The 14,103-nt window shown below is 55.3% G+C and overlaps 1 protein-coding gene across 1 annotated transcript; it reads left to right on the forward strand.

The window, feature by feature from the left end:
- The first annotated feature begins 4,718 nt into the window (after positions 1 to 4,718).
- Positions 4,719 to 13,198, forward strand: LOC125910720 (aggrecan core protein-like). The gene is made up of 7 exons (XM_049614177.1): positions 4,719 to 4,872; positions 6,728 to 6,841; positions 9,871 to 10,029; positions 10,407 to 10,489; positions 11,071 to 11,215; positions 12,140 to 12,322; positions 12,752 to 13,198. The coding sequence occupies exons 1-7, from the start codon at positions 4,719 to 4,721 to the stop codon at positions 12,826 to 12,828; spliced, it is 915 nt and encodes a 304-aa protein (XP_049470134.1). The 3' UTR covers positions 12,829 to 13,198.
- Positions 13,199 to 14,103: the final 905 nt, after the last annotated feature.

Genomic DNA, 14,103 nt, shown 5'->3' on the forward strand with positions numbered 1-14,103 from the left:
TACTTCTGAGGCGCCTGGGTGGCTCAGTCGGTTAAGGGTCCGACTTCGGCTCAGGTCACGATCTCGCAGTCCGTGAGTTCGAGCCCCGCGTCGGGTTCTGTGCTGACTGCTCAGAGCCTGGAGCCTGTTTCAGATTCTGTGTCTCCCTCTCTCTCTGACCCTCCCCCGTTCATGCTCTGTCTCTCTCTGTCTCAAAAATAAATAAACGTTAAAAAAAAAATTTAAAAAAAAATTACTTCTGCTTCCCCATCTCTTACTCTGCTGGTTAGGGAAAGCTTTATCATCCCAAAGAGCAGGTGTCGAGGATGCTTCCGAGAGGCCAGAGGAGCATGCTAATCTCCACAGGTGACCCACTGTTGTCCTGTGCTGGGACTGGGAAGCACAGGCTGTTGAAAGACCATAGGTCAGTGTTCTCCAGGCGCCAGAGGGAGCAAGCTACAGCATTATTCCTGTGGCAGTGTTTGAATACTCAGGGTCATCTTTCACCTAATAAGTGAGGTTGGAGGCTGTGTTTCGTCCTTAAAAGAAAGTATTTGACAGTTGCCATCAGCTTGTTTCATCAACATGCCGTAGACAAGTTCTTGACAAATTATTCATCTGTACTCTTGATGACTATTCAGATTCTTTAGCGATTAGAAGCAGGGCTATGCCACTCCCATCCACTTAAAAAGCAGCAGCAGGGCCACCTGGGTGACTCAGTCGGTTAAGCGTCCGACTCTTGACTTCGGTTCAGGTCACGATCTCATGGTTTGTGAGATCGAACCCTGTGTCAAGCTGTGCACTGAATGCAGGGCCTGCTTGGGATTTTTCTCTCTCCCTCTCTCTCTGCCTCTTCCCCTGATCACACTCTCTCTTTCTCTCAAAATAAGTAAATAAACTTAAAAAAAAAAAAAAAAAAGGCAGCAGCATCCGCCCCACCTATGTTGCTGACATTTGGTGAGCTTTCTGGCTCTGAGGTTTTAAACCCTGTTGCTCCTTGGAATCACCTGGATGCTTTTTTAAAGTCACTGCACCTGGGCCCCACCTGGAGCTACTCTGATGCAATCATTGGTCTGAAGAGGGTCTCTGGCATTGGTATTTTTTAAAAATCCTTTTTAAAGACGTGTTAACTACAGGGTGTAACTACGTGTACACCCAAGGTAGGAACATGCTACCTCACGTCCAATTTCCCGGCCATCCCCGGTGCCGGGTGGATTTCTCTAAACTCTGGGGTTGGAAGGGCGTGAACTTAAAATTTAATCAGCCTCTTTTCGGTCTTAACCACCATTCTCCGTTTTGTAGGCTTGAGACTCTGATCTATGATCTGACACGGTCTCTTCCCCTAGAGCAGAAATGTTTGAAGTTCAGTGAAATCTTAGCCCTGGGTGGGGAAAATGCTTTCAAAGCAAGTGAAAATACAAGGTTACAAGTGAAAACACAAATCACACCTTCATGACTTGACGTAACTAAAGTCTACGGGCAGGGTTTTTTTTTTTTTTTTTTACGTTTTATTTTTATTTTTTTGAGACAGAGAGAGACAGAGCATGAACGGGGGAGGGTCAGAGAGAGGGAGACACGGAATCCGAAACAGGCTCCAGGCTCCGAGCTGTCAGCACAGAGCCCGACGCGGGGCTTGAACTCACGGACCGTGAGATCATGACCTGAGCCGAAGTCGGTGCTCAACCGACTGAGCCACCCAGGCGCCCCAATGGGCAGGTTTTAACAGGGAACCAAGGTTGACCCTTGAATAGCACTGGGGGTTGGGGGTGCAGCCCCCATATGGTCGACAATCTGCATATAAATTCTGACCCCCCCCCCCCCCACTTAACTACTAATAGCCTACTGTGGACCAGAAGCCTTCGTGATAACATAAACAATCGATTAGGGGCGCCTGGGTGGCTCAGTCGGTTAAGCCTCCGACTTCAGCTCAGGTCACGATCTCATGGTCCGTGAGTTCGAGCCCCGCATCGGGCTCTGGGCTGATGGCTCAGAGCCTGGAGCCTGCTTCCGATTCTGTGTCTCCCTCTCTCTCTGACCCTCCCCCGTTCATGCTCTGTCTCTCTCTGTCTCAAAAATAAATAAACGTTAAAAAAAAAAAATTAAAAAAAAAAAAACAATCGATTAATACTTATTTTGTATGTTCTGTGTATTATATGGAACTCTTTTTTTTTATGTTTTATTTATTTTTGAGAGAGAGAGAGCATGAGCAGGGAAGGGCAGAGAGAGAGAGGGAGAGAGGATCCGAAGCAGGCTTTGTGCTGACAGCAGTGAGCCCAATGCAGGGCTGGAACTCACGAACCGTGAGATCACAACCTGAGCTGAAGTCAGACGCTCAATCGACCGAGCCACCCAGGTGCTTCTATGTATTGTATTCTTATAATAAAATAAGCTAGAGAAAAGAACATCATGGGGGGGCGGGCACCTAGTTGCCTCAGTCAGTAGAGTGTGTGACTCCTGAGCTTGGGGTCATGAGTTTAAGCCCCACGTGGGGCATAGAACTTAATTTAAAAAAAGGAAAATTATAAGGAAGAGAAAATACATTTACAGTACTGTACTGTAAAAAATCTGCATGTAAGTGGACCTACACACAAACCCATGTTGTTCAAAGGTCAACTATAATTGAATTTAAGAAGCAGGATATTAAAGTCACCTTCAGGATCAACCTTTAGAAATATAAGACTTGATTGTACAATTATAGCATACTGTTTAGTGATGTTTATTTTTTAAGTTTGTTTATTTTTGAGAAAGAGGGAGAGTAGGAGCAGGAGAGAGACAGAGGAGAGAGAGAGAAAATCCCAAGCAAGCTCCACACTGTCAGTACAGAGCCCAGCATGGGGCTTGAACCCACAAACTATGAGATCATGACCTGAGCCAAAACCAAGATTGACTGAGCCACCCAAGCGTCTCGTTATGGTTTTTTTTTTAAGTTTTTAAAATTTATTGCGTGTGAGAGAGCAAATGGAAGGGGCAGAGAAGGGGGGAGAGAGAATCCCAAGCAGGCTCTGCACTGTCAGCACAGACCCCAATGCGGGGCTCGAACTCACGGACCATGAGAACATGACCTTAGCTGAAACCAAGAATGCGACGCCTAACTGACTCAGCCACCCAGGCATCCCCTATCATGTTTATGGTAAAAGCAAATTGGAACTGATAAATATGTTCTTGCAACCCTCCTATCAATTGTGATAGACCAGAAAGCAAATGTGTTTACTCGGGTCTGTCCATCTGATTGATCCTAGGTCTTTGCAGGGTGCAGAACATCCACTGGGTTAAGAAATGGTCTCTGTGCTTCTTGAGGGGATTTTCTCCCATCTTTGTCCAGGAAAGTTATGTCCAGGATCACCACATATAGCTGCACAGGTTGTACACTGAACAACTTGAGGGGTACCATTCATATCACAGTCTTTTTGATTGGCAACCCCTTCAGTTGGGTATCACCTGAGTAAAATACCTGCTGTCACTCAGCCTCTATGAGCCAAATAAAGTCCCTCTCCCTTGGAGGGTCTTGGGCTCTGACAGGAGCAAAAACCAGACAAGACCTGTTCAGCATGGAGGCCTGAGGTCTCCAATTCAGATGCCAAAGTGATCACTTGGAAATATCTTTATTCCCCTTGCCTTTACTAGGGGATTCTCTGTTATTTTCTCCCCTAAGTTGGAGGTATCTCTAGAGGGCCTGGTTCCGGAACAAATCATCGCTTTTGGTTATAGTAGTAGGGAGAGGACTCAGTTCTGACACTCCCCAGGGTTCCTGCTCAGAGATGACAGGGGAGCCCTTGGCCGGTGCAGCAGAAATGGTAACGAGGCGCTGAGATCCAAGACTTCAGTGTCCCTCTCCCTCCCCAGGGGACAGAGGCCCAACTTCCAGCCTCAGTGTCGGATTCTTCCACCTCTTCCAGTCTGTCCCCCTGGCTTACCTACGTGGGCAGGCCACTTCTCGTGTTCCCCTACCTGTACTGCGACATGTGACACCTGTGCCCCATAGGGCTCCTGGGAGGGTCACATGTGGGGAACACTTAGCATCTGGCTCAGGGAAGATTGTGAAAGACCGGTTCCTTCTCTTTCCTCTCTTCCTTCATGCAGTCTGCCCATTGCCCAAAGCCCTTCCGTCCCCCGCCCTCTGTCACCCTGTCTGGGGTCCCCCCTTCTGTGCTCAGCCCAGCCCAACTCCTCTTGCGGTTCCAGAAGATGAGCAATGTCCCAACTGCCCTTCGCAGAAAGAGGTGGGCACTGCCAGGCTGCGGTGGCTCTTCCAGCCAGAGGGAGAGGAGATGGGGCAGGACAGGCCTGCGGGGCTCCCGGGAAAGCCCCACAGGGGACGCTCAGCCCTCTTCCTCCAGCTGAAGGCCCCCGCTCTAAACTGCCCAGCTGGCACCCACGGGCTCTCTGGTCTTCTCATTGGTGAACCCCGGGCTCTCCACAACACAGCTTCTGAACCCAGGAACTGGTTCCCCGAGTTGCGGTCTCTCACCCTGCTCAGATTGTGTGCCAAGGCCAGGAGGAAAAGGACACTGCCGACCCCCCACCCCCACCCCCCGGGGCCTCAGGCCACCTGGGGGCCAATGACGTGAAGGGAGCCACCTGGCCTGACTTCCTGCCCCTCCCCCACGGTTGGCCAGAGGCCCCAGGGCCGATGTCTGGCTCTTCTCCCACAGGCCACTCCTGTCCCCTGCTCTGTAGAACTGCTTTAGCGCCTACATTTGCTTAATCCCCCCTCGCCCAGGTGCTTCCTGTGACCCATAATGACGCTTAGTGGACAAAAGAGAACAGGGGCTCTCCTGGAGCAGGAGAGCAGCCCCAGCTTCTGCCCAGCCCACCGGCCTGACCTATTGCTGCTACTGCTGCTGCTGGGAATCCTGGTGCATGCTGGGAATCCAAGTGCATGCTGGGACTCCGGTCAGTTCCTCCATGCATTTTGGTTTCGCTTGGAACAGTTCCAACCTTGGAACTGTTGGTTTCTAGTCCGTGGTGTGCACTCCCCGAGATGAAGGTAAGAACTCCGTGGGAACAGAGAGACACCTGAGGACTTGAGTGCGTGGGAACCGGCCACCCACTGCACAAACCCAACTCTGATCCTGAAGACGTGTACTGTGCACCAGCTAGCAAAAAGGATCCACAAGAAAGTGTTCTTGACTTCTTAGGAGGGGACTGACTCTAAGGTCTAGGCTGCTGCTATGAGAGGCGAGAACTAATCCTGGAATATGTGCGAGACGCTGCTCACGTGGACGCCACCCGTGGATACGTCGGGTCCTGAAGGTGGTACAAACACAGCTGCACACACTGAGGCTTTGCCATATATCGTGATGCCCCCTGAGCCAGTGGCACCCATTCATTGAAGCATCTTATTGACCCCCTGGGAAGAAGAGCTTCATAAGACCTTTTAGCAAGTTCCCAGGGGAAGTACCCCAGAAAAAAAAACAGCAGCGGCCTTCATGATATAAATACAAAGACAGTAAAAGATCCCCAGGTCTCTGGCTTCTCAGAAAGACACGGAAAAACTGGATTAGGAGATCCAGTTCTCACCTTGGCCACTGGATGAAAATTTGAGGCGAAGACCAATGACTTAACAGCTCAAGTCCCACAAAGAGGTTGGATCAGAAAGAACATCTTGGGCCCGAAGAACAGAAGGGAGGAAGAGTGTGCCTGGGAGGAATAAGCCTGCCGTACCTCAGGGTGATAGGTGGCCACTTATTAGTGGCTCACCAACTTTATTTATTTATTTATTTATTTATTTATTTATTTGAATTAGAGATTGCAGGGGAGAGGGGCAGAGGGGGAGAGAGAGAGAGAGAGAGAGAGAGAGAGAGAGAGAGAGAATCTCAAGCAGGTTCCATGTTCAGCATGGATCCCAACGCGGGGCTCGATCCCACGACCCCAGGATCACGACCCAAGCTGAAATCAAGAGTCAGATGGTCAACCCACTGAGCCACGCAGGTGCCCCAGTGGCTCCCCAGCTTCAAACATTGGTTTCCCACTGGCCAGAATGGAGCCCCTCTAGAAACTGTGACTCACTGGAGGTGTCCACGTTCTAAGGCCCTAAGCTGGAAGGAACATGGGAAAATGTTGGGCTGGTTTCTCTTCCTCCCGTGAAGAGAATGATGCTGGCTTCATCTTTGTTACATACTCTAGAATCGGATTTACTGAAGACAACAAGGGTATCTGCAACCCCCCAAAACTGAAGGAGTCTCATGAGAATATCCCATGGTGCCGTTCTCTCCTGGCTCAGTACTCTGCAGACCACTTCTGGCTTTTTGTCCTCATGCTCCATGCATGGCCTTGCCCTCTTGCCTTGGTTCATAACTACAGAGAAGATAGGAAAAGAAAAGAGTTCTAACCAGACTTCAAGAACTTGACCTCCAGGGCCCTCGCTCAGCACCATGTTCAGAGCCAAGTTCAGACCCCAAGGCCTCTTGAAATATTCACCGGAGAAGGCATCTTGGAGGAGCCGTGCAATGGGTGTTTGCCTTCAGAAGCACCAGATCTCTTCACCACTGGGAAACCTGGCTGCGGTGCTCCCCGCTTGCCCGTCGAGAATCACACACATCCAGGAAAACCCTTGTTGGATCTTTGGCTCAGCGCTCCAAGATGGCGGCAGCAGCAGCAGCAGCAGCAGCAACAGTTCTTAGGAAATCCAGCCACCCCCCCAGGGCTCTGGAGAGCAGCAGGGCTGGCCACCAGTAAAGAACCTACGATGCTTTCAAAGCTGGAGTTGCTGGCAGGAGTCCTAATGGTGGCCCTTGGTTTCTTGCAGACATTGATGAGTGCCTCTCAAGCCCTTGTCTGAATGGAGCCACCTGCGTGGACGCCATCGACTCTTTCACATGCTTATGCCTTCCCAGCTACCGAGGGGACCGGTGTGAGATTGGTACGGCCGTCTCGGCTTCAGCTAATGTTACTAACTGCTGCACCCCCTCCTTCTCCTTCACCCTTCCCTTCTAACCACAGGCTCTGGGCCCTGGCTGGGGGCCCCCAAGGCCCATCCAGACAGCCATTTCAGGGGCAACGACCGAGAAGTCTGCCTCACTCACTCCCAGTCTTCCTGCTGTTCCTTGTGGCAACCCTCCTCCGGGGCATTGGCTGATCTGACCGCAGGAGAGACACGCAGGCCGGGCCAGCCTGCACTTTGGAAGGTGGGGCTCTGGGGGACCTTTAAAACACTAACCTTCTTCAGGGCTTCCAGACCTGCTGAGACCGCATCGAGGTCGGTGCATGCATCAGACTAAGAGGACAGAGCTGATCCCGTGCCTTTGTCTTGAAGGAAGCTATGGGTGGGAGTAATTAATTGGTTCTCACTCCAGATGACAGCAAAGATCTTCCAGCAGTCGTGAGCCCGCGTCTGCCCGCTGTATTGCCCGTGGGACCTCCGCGGCCCCTCTGTGGCCTCGGGAGCCGCCATGCCACACTGGCCACGCTGCCTCTCTCTTCTGTGGCAAGAGCTGTGTTCTGTCTGCCTGAGAGCTCCCGTGTCACCAGCAGGCTCAAGTCATGCTTGAGCAGGGACTGCTGCCCGTCACCTTGTCACCACCACCATGACAGCTGCCATGTCAGTCAGTGCCACTCCGGCCCATGCTTCCTTCCCTCCCCCCCTCCTGCAAGGCAAAAGGCTGGCCAGAGACGACAGAGCCTCACTGCAAGGGGCAGGGGCTGAGTTTCCCCTCCTGGTCCTTGCCAACCCCCTGCTCCTGCACCTCGGCCAGGCTCTGCCAGGGGAGCTGTGTGCCCGGAACTTCCCAGGGCCGGCTGGAGCCCTCGGCTCTCTCGCCTCTGGTGCTCCTGGTCTGCCCCCTTCCCTCCAGGATCTCAGGGCCATCCCCACTCAGAAAGGGGGAGATGGGGCTTGTAGTTACTAGTTGCAGTAACCCCCACAGAACTAGAAGCGTGCCGGGGTTCAAAACCATTTTCTATGACCCCTCAAGCTAAATGTCCCAGAGACTTCAGAAAGCAGATGAAACTCCTGGGCAATCTCCCTTTGGTCCTAAGCAGGGTGGGGAGGAGTTTCGGATTGCATGTTCCTCGGAGGCACTGCTAAGGTTCCAGGCCGGTGGAGGAACTTAAGGCTTCTGGAAGAAAAGGCCCGGACCCTCTTCTTTCCCTGCCGCCTCCCACTCTCCACCTCTGCCCCAGGAAACTGGTGCATGGGGTCTTGGCCGGGGGGCTGGGAGGGAGGGGAGAGTCATAAGGCTTCTCTCCCCAGGATGCCAAAATATTTGCGCAGAGGACAAGCATCTGGTGCGTCCTCACAGACAACAGCTCTTAGATGCCAGACCAGGAAAGGAGGTGCTCTGCCAGACTGGAGGCAGGGTCTCCACGGGGCGCTGCACTCTGGCGGGGCACAGAGACGGTGCCGGGTCGCCCAGCTAAGCCAAGCCAGGCCCCGTCTCTTCTCCCGGTTCAGTCCGGCGGGTGTCTCATGGCTCGGCTCCCGGCCCTGCTGCTCCTTCCGGGCTCCCTGCAGTTCCGTCAGTGTTTCCCCAGAGCCACCCTCCTGCATGCCCCGCACCCTCCCAGAGCAGCTGCGGCCTCTGGGTTTGCCTGCTCAGCTCGGCCCTCAGCCCTTCCAGCCCTGGAATGAGGTCTCTGGTCTCCCCCGGACGCCGAGCTACCTCTTTGCAGGCACCTTCTTTCCAGACCTTGGCCTCGCTCCGTGGAGAAGCAGTTGGCTGCAGGGGACCGGTGACCTTCCCCCCAGCCCTCCTGTTGCTTGACCTCTTCTCCTCAGGCTGCTGGCCTCTGCGTGTCCTCTCTTTCTGCCTTCCCCTGCGTGTCTGTCTTTCGGTCCTGCCAAGCACCCACCCCTCAGCCTAAGCCTCCTTGCCCTCAGGTCCCGGTCCCCCCCCCATCCTGGGTCAGCCAGACTATCGGTAGCACCCAGTAAAGGAGGCTCCATTCAGCCGGAGGGGTTCCCGGCCCTGCACTTGGCCCCCAGGCCTGAGCAGCAGCCCTCCCCACCCCAGGAGAAGGAGGAGGAGGGGGTCTTAGAATTCCCTCTGTCTGCTGGTGTGCTGGCTGCTGTTTAGCAACTGGCTCCTGAAGAGGAAGCAGGAGCCCTGACACATAGCACCTGCCAATCTCCCAGGTTTATAACGCTCCCACCAGGACCAATTTACGGCTACCAGTGAGATGTCGCTGGGGGCAGAGATGGGGAAAGGCACTCCCAAGAGCCGGCTCCTGCCCCTGCCTCCGTCCGTCCCCTCAGCCTGCTCCAAGATCTCCAAACCAGTCCCTTCCCCTGAACTCAGAACCCATTACCCACATAGGTTTGTGAGGAGAGAAGCTCCTCCCTCTTTTCACCTGCTCTCCAGAAATTAAAAGCCGGGGCCCCTGGGTCGCGGACCCCGGGTTGGCTACCTCCTCCTCTGAGAAAGAGGCAGATATCCTGGGCGCAGCTCAGATAGACAGACTTAGAGCTTTGAGTCATCTTTAAACCCAAAGCAGACTTACTTCTGTCCCTCTGTCCCCACCCGAGGTGCTATTTCATGCCCTCGGCGCTGCCTGCAGCTCCCTGCCTCCCTCACACACTCCCTATAGCTCCCTGCTTCCCTCCCCGCGGCTCCTGGGAGCCTCTGACCCATGTTGGGCCTCAACCTCAACACCTCCCACCTCGCCACCTCTCTTCTCCAGCCCTGCAGAGCAGAAAAGCTCTGGGGTGGGGTGGGGGTGGGGGCGGAGGGCGACATCAGGGAGAGAAAGAGTGGAGATGTGCCCAGAGGCTCTGGGGCTCCGGGGCCAGGCCTTCCTGGCTTCCAACTTCAACCTCATCCGTATGGGCCTCTCCCTTCAAGGACGGACACTGAAGGCCGGGTGGATGTAGGAATCTGGCGAAAGACTGGCGGCACTGGGCACGCCCAGTCGGCCCCGGGGCCTCTCTCTTCAAGCCCCCGACCTGTGTTGCAGACCAAGAGCTGTGTGAGGAGGGCTGGACCAAGTTCCAGGGCCACTGTTACCGCTACTTCCCCGACCGCGAGAGCTGGGTGGATGCGGAGAGCCGGTGTCGGGCACAGCAGTCACACCTGAGCAGCATTGTCACCCCAGAGGAGCAGGAGTTTGTCAACAGTGAGTGCGGCGGGGCCTCACCCGCCAGACGTCAGCAGACTTGGACCCAGAGAGGCCGCAGGGGTGGGAGGCAGGGGGGCGGTGCAGGGAGGGGCAGAAGGGTGTTTCCGAAACCAGGGCCGCACCGGAAGCCCACCACGTGCCACGGTCAGTGCCAGACTAAGCCCGTGGCTGTCACCAGTCTTCACCAGCTTGGGTGGTGGCCGAAGTGCACTCCGGACATGCATGTGCGGAGAGCCTTGTCAGGGCCTTAGAAGTAGGTGACGTGCCCCCAGGAGCCTGCCTACCCCCTGCCACCCCTCCATCCTCTCTGCCTCGGTTTCTCAGACACCCTCAGGGTGTCCAGCGCCGTGCCCAACACCCACACTTCTCTCTAGACAACGCCCAAGACTACCAGTGGATCGGCCTGAACGACAGGACCATCGAAGGGGACTTCCGCTGGTCAGACGGACACTCCTTGGTGAGCCCCGGGAAGAGTTGGTGGCCCAGAGGAGGGGAGGGAGCAGAGACCCCCAGAGAGGGACATGGTCAGACCACATACACTCACTGAGCAGCTGCTGGGCTGGGAGCCCTGGGGGCAGGGACCATGTGTGGTTCATCTCTGCCTCTGGAGACCGGCCCAGGGCCGGGCAAGTCGAGTGAACACCGGCCTGGGAAGAGGGGGACGAGGAGGGCAATGATGGAATGAAGGCACGCCACCAGAAGGGCCACGTGGAAGCTTTAGAGGGCTCCCTTGCCCGCAGAGGACTCGAGTCTGCCCGAGGAGGCAGGCAGAAGGAAAGCAATATAGATGCCAAGTAGACAGTACACGTAGTCAGCGCTGCAGGTCAGCCGAGGACATCAGGGAAGCCTCCCTGGAAGACGTGAACGGCCACAGAGCCATGTCTCTACCGCCCAATCCTACCTAAGCGAGGCAGCAGTGAGACCAGCCCCTGCCGGAGGGGGAGCGGCACGGGCTCATGGTGAGGGACTGAGGAAGAAGGCGGTGTCAAGCTCCTGCCTTAGCCTCACCCCTGCCCCCCTCCACCCCACCCCCTGCAGCAATTTGAGAACTGGCGCCCCAACCAGCCGGACAACTTCTTCGTCAGCGGAGAAGACTGCGTGGTGATGATCTGGCACGAGAAGGGAGAGTGGAATGACGTTCCCTGCAATTACTACCTGCCCTTCACGTGTAAAAAGGGGACAGGTGAGCAGCCTCCTGGGAGGGGTCCGGCCTGGTTGGAGTCAAGACTTTCGGCTCCTGCCATGGGACCTGGGGGGAGTCCCCCTATCTCCTGGCTGCTGATGGCCCTTCACCGCTGACCTGGGGGGTCTAGTGTCTCAGGGCCAAAGACAAGAGCAGGTCCACTCCTAGGGACCGTTGACAGGGACAGGTGATGGTCACAGGCTAGAGGACAGACCAGCCCCTACACACACACACACACACACACACACACGCAGTCCCCTGGGCACCAGCACAGAAGTCACCCACGATGGCACGTGGGTGGGGAGCCCCATTCTCTTTGGTTGTCAGACCCCCGTCCTTAGCTCAGAGTCTGGGGATATAGAGGTGCTGGTAGAACATGCCCCTCCTTCCCGTCCCTCTTCCCTATACTGGCTGTTTTCTTTCTTTCTTTTTAATGTTTATTTATTTTTGAGTGAGAGAGAGGGAGACAGAGGTTCTGAAGCGGGCTCTGTGCTGACACCAGAGACCCTGATGCGGGGCTCGAACTCACGAACTGTGAGATCACAACCTGAGCCACCCAGGTGCCCTCCTATACCGGCCGTTTTCGTCAAGAAGTCACAGAAGATCTGCCTGGCTTTCCCCGCCGTCCCCACCTTTCTCCGTCCCTGTTGTCTTTTCCTCGCCCCCTCAAGACCCTCCTTCTATTCCCACCCTGCTGGTCTAAATCACTGAGAACCCCAGACATTATAACCAGTGGTTTCCAGATTCTCGGCACGGCGTGAAAATGCCCCTTTGCCAGCCACCAGGGCTGGTGGCCGGGTGTCCAGGCTCAGTGCCCCTTCCTTGGGCTCTGGACTGTCTCATCGCAGCCACAGGGGACCATGCGGGCTCATCACTGGCCTGAGTCCCTCTGAGAGCTCTTTCTCAAGGGTGTTTGCCCCTCAGTGGCCTGTGGAGACCCGCCGGTGGTGGAGCACGCTAGGACCTTCGGGCAGAAGAAGGACCGATACGAGATCAACTCCCTGGTTCGGTACCAGTGCACTGAGGGCTTTGTCCAGCGCCATGTGCCCACCATCCGGTGCCAGCCCAGCGGGCACTGGGAGGAGCCTCGGATCACCTGCACAGACCGTGAGCACCACCCCTCTCCACCCTTGCCGGGCACAGCGTTAGATCCTGCCCCCCTGTCCTCCTTCCTGTTCCGGCAGCACAGCAGCAGCTGGCCCTCGCCTGGGGATCCTGAACACCAGCTGTCTGCACCATCCCTGGGCTCAATCACACTCCCCCCACCCCTGCCCTCAGGGAGGGCTCGCTTTCGGGCGAGGATGAAGGAAAGCGCAGGTGGCCCGATTTCCCTTCTGACAGCACCTCAAACCCCCTTTAGCTCAAGTTGGTGCCAAGAAAAATCAAAACCAGAGAGCGGGGAGGTCAGGTTGCGTCCTCGAGTGCATGCTTTCTGCGGGGAGGGGAGGCGACAGAGAAGGGGCGAGCGGGGAGGGGTGAGGCCCGCCCAGCTCCCTTCCAAGCGGTCAAGATGCTCCTGTCTCCCTTTCACTGCAGCCTCCACGTACAAGCGCAGACTACAGAAGCGGAGCTCACGGCCCGCCCGGAGGAGCCGCCCCAGCACTGCCCACTGAAAGCATCCCGGACGCGCCCAGGATGCTGAGCCCAGGAGCCTCGCCAGGCTGACATCCCACACGGATGGGGTCCTCTTCTTGTCGCTTTCTGTCATATAAGGAATTCCATTAAAGAAGGAAAAAAACAAATCCCACATTGTGTATGCACCCACCCAGCCCCCCACCCCCTCCCAAATCGCCAGAACTGCATCTGATTTCCCCCCCAGTGCCAAAGCCAAGCAAACGTATTGTAACCCGTGGACTGAGTTTAGAGACATTTCTTCAATCTCCCGTTGTGCCTTTCCAGGGACCAGCGCAGGGACAGGGGGAGAAGGGGAGGGGTTAAGTTAAATAAAGAAGATTATTTTTTGTTTCCTGACTTTATCCAAGAGCAGTGCAATCGTTGGTTCTTTCACCTCCAGGGAGAGCTAGGGAGGAGGGAGGGAGGGAGGGGCACGAAGAACTGGAGCCCAAACCGCAGCTGAATGTATTGGATGAGGACCCAGGAGGGCCGCACCATCTGCATCCAGGAGGGAGAAGCCTGGGAGAGAGGGGGCGGGTTCCGCCGACGGTGAGGGGGCAGGAGAGAGCCATGGAGGGATCTTCCGCTGCGTGGGGGCCAGGTTCCCTCCCAGGGTCCCTCTTCCAGCGTCCTCCCACCCGGGTCTGCCACCAGAGCAGGTGTCGATCTCGGCAGGGCTGGGTGGGGGGCACTTCCTTCCCAGGGGGAGTGCCCCCCACCCCCTCTCCCCCCCCCCCCGGGACTGTGCAGGCACCAGAGTTCCGTGCACCTATTTATATTTTTGAAAACGAGATTATGATAATTATAATAATAAAGACATTGGAAGAGATCTATTTCTTTTCTTTTCCCTTCTTTTTTTTAAAGAGAAGGCAACCAGGGTCTGAGGACCACCGAAGGGGCTCTTAAGGAACGGAGGCAGTTGGGACACGTTTTGAGCAAATGATCCCGAGTTGGGTGAATCTTGTCTGTTCAGAAGGCCTGGAATAGTCACACCTGTTGTGCTTTATTTTTGTGAGGGTGCCTGTACGTTTGGTGGACTGTGTGTGTGTGAGAAAGCCAACGGGTGCTGTGTGTGGATTTGCAAGCTGGCACGTGGTCAAAGGACCATGACCATTAACTCACTTGAGCTAATGAGACATCTGGTCACTTTGCATAGTTTGGTTCTTTGATGGCACACTGCTCACACAGGAGTTGGTGGGTAGAGTAAGTCAAGAGCAGAGGCAAAATCAGGATTTATAAGAGGGAACGAAAACAGTTGACGACAGCCTGGAAAC

This window comes from Panthera uncia (assembly GCF_023721935.1).
Source record: "Panthera uncia isolate 11264 chromosome B3 unlocalized genomic scaffold, Puncia_PCG_1.0 HiC_scaffold_2, whole genome shotgun sequence".
In the NCBI taxonomy this organism is placed as follows: Eukaryota; Metazoa; Chordata; class Mammalia; order Carnivora; family Felidae; genus Panthera; species Panthera uncia.

Bases quoted from the DNA above. Each gene is read 5' to 3' on its own strand.
- LOC125910720 (XM_049614177.1), top strand. From the start codon at position 4,719: ATGACGCTTAGTGGACAAAAGAGAACAGGGGCTCTCCTGGAGCAGGAG. The intron at 11,216-12,139 runs GTGAGCAGCCTC...TTTGCCCCTCAG, and splicing joins CACGTGTAAAAAGGGGACAG to TGGCCTGTGGAGACCCGCCG. The intron at 12,323-12,751 runs GTGAGCACCACC...CTTTCACTGCAG, and splicing joins TCGGATCACCTGCACAGACC to CCTCCACGTACAAGCGCAGA.